Source organism: Carlito syrichta, unplaced genomic scaffold (assembly GCF_000164805.1).
Source record: "Carlito syrichta isolate Samal-C Ts95f unplaced genomic scaffold, Tarsius_syrichta-2.0.1 Scaffold89967, whole genome shotgun sequence".
In the NCBI taxonomy this organism is placed as follows: domain Eukaryota; kingdom Metazoa; phylum Chordata; class Mammalia; order Primates; family Tarsiidae; genus Carlito; species Carlito syrichta.
Genome location: NW_007034063.1, coordinates 132,251 through 142,288, shown reverse-complemented (window position 1 = coordinate 142,288; position 10,038 = coordinate 132,251). Strand labels below are relative to the sequence as shown.

Here is a 10,038-nt window from a genome sequence, read left to right as displayed (position 1 = left end):
TGGGCAACTTGGCAAGACCTCATCTCTACAGTAAATCAAAAAATTAGCCGGGCATGATAGCGCACGCCTGTACTTCCAGCTACTTGAAAGGCTGAGGTGGAAGGATCGCCGGAGCCCAGCAGATCGAGGATGCGGTGGCCGGGAGCGGCCACTGCACTCCGGTCTGGGCGACAGAGTGAGACTCCAACTCAAAAAAAAAAAGTAGAATCATAGGATGAAACTTTTAAGAAACAGAGTCTGTCACCTATTCTGAGAGTCAGGAGACTTTAGTACATAAATATTGCGTCAGAGTTTAATTTTTTTTTTTGCTGTGGTTCCTAGTCAGTAAGTTTGAAACTGACGTGATGTTTTGCCCGCTTCTGACTACTTCCTACCCCCAGCACCCACAAAACTAGCTGCTGGAGACTCTGGGACAGAGACCCTCTGAGTCTGGGATCCATCCATTCTGCAGAGGCTTGCTAAGCACTAGCCTCTGCCAGCCCTGTGCTGGGCACCGAGGGTACAGTAGCAAGTAAGGCAGCCAGGATGCTCATGGAACTATGTTCCTGTGCAGGAAACAGACAGTGCACAAGACATCTTAGTAAGTTATACCATGTGAACCTGCTGACAAAGTGCAAAATAGAGCGAGGAAGAGAAATAAGCGTAAGGGGTGGTTAGACTTTTAGACAGAATGGTCAAGGGAGATGTCACTGAGAAGATGACATTTAAGTAGAAACCTAAAGGAGGCGTGAGAGGGAGCTGTGTAGATAGCTGGAGGGAGAGCGTTCCCAGCAGAGGGAATAGCCAGCGCAAAGGTCCTGAGGCGGGACCATGCTTGATCTCTTGGAGACCTCGTGTGTGTCCTAGCTTGGCCACTCAGCAGCTCTGGAATCTTGGGCTCATGGCTTTCCCTCTCAGAGCCTCGGTTTCTCCTTAGAAATCCCAAGCCTACAGGACTATGGTGTGGGTTTGGAAGCTTGCACATAGAAAGCCTGCAGTGCTGGGCCTTATACTTGAAGAGAACCCAGTGGTGCTATAAGGAGGATCTTGGTCTGCTGTCCTCTAGTTACCCCCAAGTTAGCCCTGTAGACTGTCACCTGCCCAGGAGTTCACACCCACAGGCAGGCCTCTCTGCCCTCGCATACACACAGGCCACACACAGACTCGGTCCTGGGCCCAGCCCCTTACAGAACTGCCCTCGTGGGCACTCAGGCCTGAGGACCCCCTCCTGTGGAGTTGGAGGAAGGGGCAGTGGCCAGCAAGGTCTGTCTCCCTCCTTCCTCAGGCCCTTCCCGTCACGGAGGGGTCCAGAGCAGAGGATCCCAGAGCCCAGAAGTAGTAACAGCAGCGTAATGATGCGCCACTTGTAGCACGTATTAATGCCGTGCACCATCCTAAGTGTCTTATGTGTTGGCCCGCCAGGTCCTCTCCACGGCTCCCACATCATTAATCCCATTCTACAGATGAGGACTTTGAGAGAGTGGCAGAGCCAGGATGTGGACCCAGGCTGCCTGGCTCCTGAGCCCATGCCCTTAGCCACTGTGCCACAGTGCCTGCCTGGTTGACTTTGAATTCCGGCTGTAGGAACAGACAGCCCCGGGTTCAGTCTGGTTCTGTCCCTCACTCTCCGTGTGGCCTTCTGCAGATGGCTGTGTCTCTGCGTACCTCAGTTTCTTCGTCTGTAAAATAGACTCTGTGCTATTACCTGTCTCCTAGAGAGTTGGGACGGTCCCCCGGACGGACACGTGAAGGGGGTGCATGAGGCTGCAGGACAGTAAGTGCTCTGAGTGCCAGATGTCACTGAGGTTGACGCCACTGTCGTGGCCTCCATTCTTTCCTGAGAGGTCAGAGAACCACGCTGGGGAGGAAGAGGCTGAGCTCACAGATGGGTTCTGTCCTTCTGTCCTCACACACACCTCCAGCTCTGGTAAACCAAGGCTTGGGGGCCAGAGCGAAGGGCCCAGGCTGCCTTCCAGGCCGGCCGGCCTGCCCCAGATGGCCACCCCCAGCTGCCAAGCAGACCGTCTCAAGTGGGCCCGCACCTCCCGGCAGATGGGATGTGAGTGTTGGCTGTGCCAGGCTTCCCACCGAGGCGGGAACAGCCTTGGATCTGGGCTTTGGCACCACTTTCCTCAGCGCTGGGCCTGCCCCCCACCTCGGAGAGCCTGGATGCGACGAGCCTCAGGCCAGGGCTGCCCTGTCGGGAGCCCCTTTCTGGCACTTTCTCACCGAGGACACGTGGGGGCTGAGGGGGGTACGGCAACCAGCCAGGAACTGTCTGGCATACTGGGCCCAGTGGGCTGTCTTTGGCCTGGCAGACTTTAGTTTTAATAGGGTTAGAGGTTTGGATTTTTATTTTCTTTATTCATTTTTCTTTTGTATTTAAAAAGTACCCCATGCACATAATTATGCAAAGCAGAAAAGGGAAAGTCTCAGTGAGTGAAAAAGCAAGTTTAACAGTGGGATCGTATATTTGTTCAAGAGATATGTCTGTCTGTGTGTGTGTATTTACGTAAACGGTCTCTAAAGCATACGGTTGAATGCAGGGGGACGGGAAGCAAACTGTAGCTTCCTATTTAAGGTTAAAAACAATTTTTTTTTTTAGTTGGAGTCTCACTCTGTCACCCAGACTGGAGTGCAGTGGCCGCTCCCGACCCCGCAGCCTCGACCTGCTAGGCTCCGGCGATCCTTCTGCCTCAGCCTTCCAAGCAGCTGGAACTACAGGCGCGCACTACCACACCTGGCTAATTTTTGATTTATTGTAGAGATGAGGTCTCGCCAAGTTGCTCAGGCGGGTCTCGAGTTCGTGGGCTCAGGCAATTCACTCACCTCAGCCTCCCAAGGCATGGGATTACAGGCTGAGCCACGGAGCCCGGCTTAATTTTTTTGATTTATTGTAGAGATGAAGTCTCGCCAAGTTGCCCAAGCGGGTCTTGAACCTGCGGGCTTCACTCACCTCAGCCTCCCAAGGTGTGGGATTACAGGATGAGCCACGGAGCCCGGCTTAATTTTTTTGATTTATTGTAGAGATGAGGTCTCACCAAGTTGCCCAGGCGGGTCTCCAACCCGTGGGCTCAGGCAATCCACTCGCCTCGGCCTCCCAAAGCGCTGGGATTACAGGCTGAGCCACTGCACCCGGCTGGTGCTGTGTCCTTCCACAGTTCACTTGATTCTTCCTCCATGAGATGATGCCAGATGTCACTGGGCTCTGAACAGAGGAGAGCTGTGATCTGACTTAAGGCTGCTGTGGAAAGAATGGACTAGGGGTGGGACAGGGGCAGGGAGGAGGAAGAGGTTGTCCCAGTGGGAAATGATGGTCGACGTGACCGGGTAGAGAGAGAAGTGGCCACTCATGAGCTGCCAGTGTCCTACTTACTGTCCCCAGTGCAGAAGGAAAAGCTGGGAACTCTTCAAGTGGTGGACTTTGATCAAGTGGTCAAAGCCAGAATGTCAGGCCACCTGTCTTTCGTGTGGAAGAATGATTTCTGATCCATGCTGTCCCTCGTTCCCAGCAGAGGGCGCTGTGGGACAGTGTCCAGGAACCAAAGACACAAACCACGTTAGTACATTAACTGAAATCTGCAACCCCAGGGCCACCCAGATTGATATGATTAGACAGGTTTGTTTGTTTTTTAATTACCAGGGCCAGAACTGAGAACTCGCAACAACAACAAAAAAACCCCAACCAAAAAAAAAAACAAAGCTGTGATCCCAATCATGAGATCATTCTGTTCTTTCACGCGTGCCCCTTGCCAGGCCCTGTTTGGCAAGGGTGGGCTGTGTGCTTAGAGGCACAGTCATGACACGTTAGTTTTGCTGCCTCTTGTGTTTGTTGACTTAGGTGAGCATGTTTTGCAGTTAACACTTATCCTCTCTAGTCTTTAAACCACAGCCCCAAGTGTATCGCAGGTGCTTGTAACAAGCCCTTTGGGGAGGGATTTTTCCTCCTGGTGCTCCGCACCCCCGCCTGCATTCTTGGGGCAGTGCTTGGCCAGCGTGTGGCGTAACTTGTTGGTGGCAGCATGCTGTGTCTAGAGGCATGAGCCGAGAGCTAGTGGGACCTGGAGCAGCAGGGGCTCCCAGACAGGGCTGGTGGAGTGTCCGCTGGTACAACCACTTGGAAGACCGTTGGCAGTTCAGTACACTTGAAGATGAGCATGCCTGGTGATGTAGCCATTTCTCTCCTAGGTATAAACCCAAAAGAAGATGTGTTCTTGTGCCCCAAGAGGTGCTTCTGTGAATGTTCCTAACAGCACAGTTCACAGTTGGCAAATACTGAAAACAGGGCCCAGGGCCCAACAGCCATGGAAAGGATTCAATCTCCTGTAAAAATGTCAGCCTCTCCCAATGCCTGGGATCTCCCATGCATAGCATTAAGAGAAAGAAACCACATAACAAAAGACTACAAACCGCATAAAGCTCAGAAATAAGACATTTATAGTGTTGGAGGTCGGAATAGAGTTACCTCTGGGGGCGAAAAGGGGCACCAAAGAGCTTCTGAGGGATGGAAATGGGTTTCTTTTTTCTTTTCTTTTTTTTTTTTTTGAGTTGGGATCTTGCTTTGTCACCCAGGCTGGAGTGCCGTGGCGTGATCATGGCTCACCACAGCCTCAACCTCCTGGGCTCAGTTAATCTTTCCGCCTCAGCCTCCCAAGTAGCTGTGGCTACAGGCATGTACCACCATACAGGGATTTGTGTGTGTGTGTGTGTGTGTGTGTGTGTGTGTGTGTGTGTGTGTAGAGATGGGGTCTCACTATGTTGTCTAGGCGGGTCTCAAACTCCTGTGCTCAATCAGTCCTTCTGCCTCAGCCTCCCAAAGTGCTGGGATTACAGGTGTGAGCCACCATGCCCAGCCCTGGAAATGTGTTTCTTGATCTGGGTGGTGATTACCCAGGTATTCATTTGTGATCATTTTTTTTGCCTGTAGATATATGTGTTATATAGTTTATGTTCCTGAATTATACTTCACAGCAATTAAAAAAAAAAAGGCATGAGCTTTGGAGAAGTCGGGCCTGGATTGGAATCCTAGTTCAGCCATTTGTCAGCTATGGTAACCTTGCATAAGGCAGCTAACCTTTTGGAGCTTTAATTTCCTCATCTGTAAAACAAGGATAAAACCTCCTGTGAACAGACCTATGCATACAATTAGACATTTGCCATAGTACTTAGACTACATTACAGTGAACTTCATAAATATGACTTGTTATTAAGGTATGTCAGCTAAAAATTTCTTTTGCTGTAAAGTAACAGAAAACCTGACTAAACATAGCTTAAAAAAAAATAAGGGATTGTTTTAATAATCGAATAAGTTTGGAGGGATCAACTTACACTTCTGTGACTTTTCGTTGCCTATTTCCTCATGATCACAAGATGGCTGCCACAGCTCCAAACATCTTACCCTCACACCACTGTTCCTAGCCCAAAGAAATGGGCAGGTAGAAAAGAGATTTTGTTTTATCAGAGAGGGAAATCTTTGCCGAAGTTCTCACCAGGCAGAATTCCCCTTATATCTTATTGCCTGGAATTGATTACATGGCTGACTATAGGAAAAGTTTGGAAAGCAACACCTGGGGGACAGGAATGAAGTGGCCATGATTGGCTTCGACTGGGTTTTCAGCCCTGATTGTATAGCAGAATCACCTAAGATGGATTAAAAACATACCAAGTGAGGAGGGGACCTGAAAAAAGGAATTACTTTTTGGAGGGCAGGCCCCTCATAGTATATACAGGCATCCCCCACGAGGTGAGTATGAGTTTACCAGCCAGTGTTGTTGTAAGAGGCTGCATTCAGCTTCGGCAAATTTTTCTGGAGATCCTTTCACCATGTCTGCCTATTTCCTGATAGGCGATTTGCACAAACAACCTGCCCACACCGTGCTGAGTGTTCAGCAGTTTTTGGCCCAAAAAGGCATGACCCCCCGTGCTCCACCCTCCCTACCCCGTCTTGAGCTGAGCAACTTTTTTATTGTTTCCCCGCACTAAAAATCCTCAAAGGGAAACTTGTTGCTGATGTGGAAGAGGTGACACAATAAACGGCAGAAGCGGTAAAAGGCATCGAAACGGACGAGTTCAAAAGTTTCTCTGAGCAGTGGGAAAAGTATCTTGTGCCGGGCTTCGTGGCTCTCAGCCTGTAATCTCAGCACTTTGGGAGGCTGAGGTGAGTGGATGGCCTGAGCCTGCGGGTTCGAGACCCACCCGGGCAACTTGGCGAGACCTTGTCTCTACGATAAATTTTTTTTAAAAATCATCCAGGCGTGGTAGCTCATGCCTGTAATTCCGGCTACTCGGAAGGCTGAGGCGGAAGGGTCGCCGGAACCCAGCAGGTCGAGGCTGCGGTGGCCGGGAGCGGCCCCTGCACTCCAGTCTGGGCGACAGAGTAAGACTCCGACTCAAAAAAAAGAAAGAAAAAACATCTTGATAGGTTGTACTGCATCAAACAGAGAGTACTTCAAAGGTGACTGAAGTTTAACCATATAAGAATAAACATACAGGGCAACCCCCTCGGGTCCCCTCCCACTGTGGGTGCTTTTCTGTCCTCTCAATAAATCCTGGTTTTTTTAAAAAATAAATAAATAAATATACAATTTTTAATAAATAATTTCTGGGTTTTTTTTTCTTCCTCATATATACAAACGTGTATGCATGTCTGACCCCACCCCAGACCAACCAAATTAAAATCACTGGTAGTGGCTTTTGTTTTGGGTTTTTTTGGTGTGTTTTTTTGGGGGGGGGGGTCAGAGTCTCACTCCGTCGCCCAGACTGGAGTGCAGTGGCCGCTCCCGGCCACCGCAGCCTCGACCTGCTGGGCTCCAGCGATCCTTCCACCTCAGCCTTCCGAGCAGCTGGAATTACAGGCGCGCGCTACCATGCCCGGCTAAGTTTTTGATTTATTGTAGAGATGAGGTCTCACCAAGTTGCCCAGACGGGTCTCGAACCCGCGGGCTCAGGCAATCCACTCACCTCAGCCTCCCAAGGCGCGGGATTACGGGCTGAGCCACTGATCCCGGATGGTAGTAGTTTTTTTAATGAAACTGGCTGAAAACCACTGCCACAGTTCAAGATCCAAGATGGAGCCACTGTCCAGGGGAGGCAGGTATTTTACATGAGCGTTCATGGTAACATGTTTATAATGCAATGTCATTGTGACAGTGACAAAGAGAGCCGACCTCCCAGTGGAACCTGTTCATTAGACCTCCTGCTACCCAACATGATCCATTCCCCACTCAAATGTCAGCTCCACAAGGACAGGGGTTTTGCTTCCTGCATCTGGCACAGGACTCAGTGCTTCACAGGAGGCACTCGGCCAATATGTGTTGAACAAGTGAACAAGTATTTTTTTTTTTTGAGTTGGAGTCTCACTCTGTCACCCAGACTGGAGTGCAGTGGCCACTTCCGGCCACCACAGCCTCGACCTGCTGGGCTCCGATGATCCTTCCGAGTAGCCGGAATTACAGGTATGCGCTACCACGCCCGGCTGTTTTTTTGATTTATTGTAGAGATGAGGTCTCGCTGCCCCAGGCAGATCTTGAGCCCGCGGGCTCAGGCAATCCACTCGCCTCAGCCTCCCAAAGGCATGGGATTACAGGCTGAGCCACCGAGCCCGGCTGTGAACAAGTATTTTACATTCACTTTCTCATTTAATCCTCCCCAAACCCCTTCAGGGTTATGATACGATCCTGTACCCATTTCACAGAAGGGGACAATGATGCTCAGAGATAGGAAGTCACTTTGTCAAGATCACACAGCCAGAAGGCAGCAAGCTCGAGTCCTGGCTCAGACCCTGGGCTTTCTGGCCTTAGAGCATAAACTGCTAACCCTCACACATGTCTCTGCAAACAGGGAGCCCCCTTGGTACGCTCAAATCCCTTTCCAGGTTCTGAGAGCCTCCTAACCTTCCCTTCTCTCCCTTGAGCAGCTCATCACCCTGCGGGGCTCCATCCTGGAAGATGCCACGCCCACAGCCACCAAGCACGGGACCGGGCGGGGTCTGCCCCTGAAGGACGCCCTGGAGTATGTCATCCCCGAGCTCAACATCCACTGCCTGCGTCTGGCCCTCAACACTCCCAAGGTCACAGAGCAGCTGCTGAAACTCGATGAGCAAGGGGTGAGCCAGGGGATTAAGGTGGGGGCTGCAGGGGAGTAGCTTGCAACCCCACTCCTGGTGTCTTTTTCTGTCTTGCTCGCTTTTTTTTTTTTTTTGCAAGTAGTAGAAACCCGCTTAAGCTAGTTTCAGCAAAAAGAGGGATCTACTATCTAATCCTAGGGGTACCAGGAATGTAGTTGAATTTTGGCAGAGAAATACTCTGGAAATAAGATAGCCACTAGGTATGGACAGGTTAGTGTATGTGTGTGTGTGTGTGTGTGTGTGTGTGTGTTTATGTGACAGAGGTAGAGAGAGAGAAAATGTGTGTCTTTCCTCCCTTTCTCTACATGTTGACTCCCCTGCTTCCCTGACCTCTCCCACAGATCCCAGTTGCTGTTAGAATTACAGCCACATGCAGACCCCAGCTAGCTGACACTCAGTCACAGGAGAGCCACTGATTGGCAGCCCATGACCTAGTCACCTGTGGCTAGGAGAATCAGATACCTAATTTTTTTTTATTTTTTTTTTTGGAGCCATGATCTTGCTCTGTTGCCCAGGCTGGAGTTCAGTGGTACGATCACAGCTCATTGCAGCCTCAAACTCCTGGGCTCAAGCAACCCCCATGTGGCTGAGACAAGAGGCGTGTGCCACCACACCCATCTAATTTTTTTTTATTTTTGGTAGAGATGAGGATCTCACTGTGTTGCCTAGGCTGGTCTTAAACTCCTGGCCTCAAGCAGTCCTCCCACCTTGGCCTCTCAAAGTGCTGGGATTGCAGGCATACGCCACTGCACCCACCGAGAGTTTGCTTTTGCAAAGTCTCAGCCCAGCCAGTCCCAGCCCACCTGTGGGAAGCCAGCCAGAGCGACAGACTTTCACTCATGAACGCCATCACCAGCCACGTTCTGCCTGCCACAGGAGAACAGGCAGCATGGCCTTGTTATGCCTCTCTGGAACGTGAGGGAGGGAGGTGGACCACCGGTGCCTTTTTGGTTCCTGTCTGGCTGTGGCTCTGGATTCCCAAGTGGTCCCAGCAGCTCCCAGGGCTGAACGCCTCATGCATACCCCTTGGCCCCGTTCCCTCTGACGCCGCTGTCGCCTCCCTAAAGCTGCTCTTGCCTCTGCAGCTGTGCCGGAAACACAAGGTGGGCATCCTCTACTGCAAGACAGGCCAGAGCTCGGAAGAGGAGATGTACAACAATGAGGAGGCGGGCCCGGCCTTTGAGGAATTCCTCTCCCTCGTGGGCGAGAAGGTCTGCCTGAAGGGCTTCACCAAGTATGCCGCCCAGCTGGATGTCAAGAGTAAGTGGGAGCCGGGCAAACCACAGGGAGCCACCACCGCCTGCCCACTTGACGGGCCGCACTTCAGAGACCTAGAGACACCAAGGCGAGGACGGGGGCAGTGGGAGCGCTCAGACTCTGCTCTTGAGAGCACAGATGGGACAGCCGCTGTGGAAACCAGGATGGCACGTTCTCATCCAGCGTGGAGATCACTGCTCTCTGACTCACGTGTGCCTCGGGAGAGGAGCTGAATGTCCGTAGGAAAGTGCCCAGCATGCACTGTGGGACTGTGGTGTGTTCACGCAGCGCATGAACTGGCACCACCGGCGTCAGTCTGCAGGAAGGCCGCATGCTTCATGTCGCACATAGGTAGCAAGGCTCAGAAGATGGGGATGGAATGATGGCTTTTATATAGCAGTTATTATAAAAACACACGCAGCATGAGCCGGGCACAGTGGCTCAAGCGTGTAATCCTAGCACTTTGGGAGGTCAAGGTGAGAGGGTTGCCTGAGCTCAGGGATTCAAGACCAACCTGGGCAACTTGGCAAAGCCTTGTCTCTACAATAAATCAAAAAATTAACTCGTCGTGGTGGCACATACCTGTGGTTCCAGCTACTTGGAAGGCTGAGGCAGAAGGATTGCCTGAGCCCAGCAGGTCGAGACTGCAGTGGCTGTGAGCATGCTACTGCACTCCA

The 10,038-nt window shown here is 51.3% G+C and overlaps 1 protein-coding gene across 1 annotated transcript in view; it reads left to right on the top strand.

The window, feature by feature from the left end:
- Positions 1 to 10,038, top strand: part of SIPA1L3 (signal induced proliferation associated 1 like 3) — a 125,380-nt gene that overhangs the window by 8,252 nt on the left and 107,090 nt on the right. The window contains exons 3-4 of the mRNA XM_021712493.1: positions 7,895 to 8,083; positions 9,190 to 9,364. Coding sequence (XP_021568168.1) covers positions 7,895 to 8,083; positions 9,190 to 9,364 — 364 coding nt within the window. The remainder of the gene's footprint in view (positions 1 to 7,894; positions 8,084 to 9,189; positions 9,365 to 10,038) is intronic.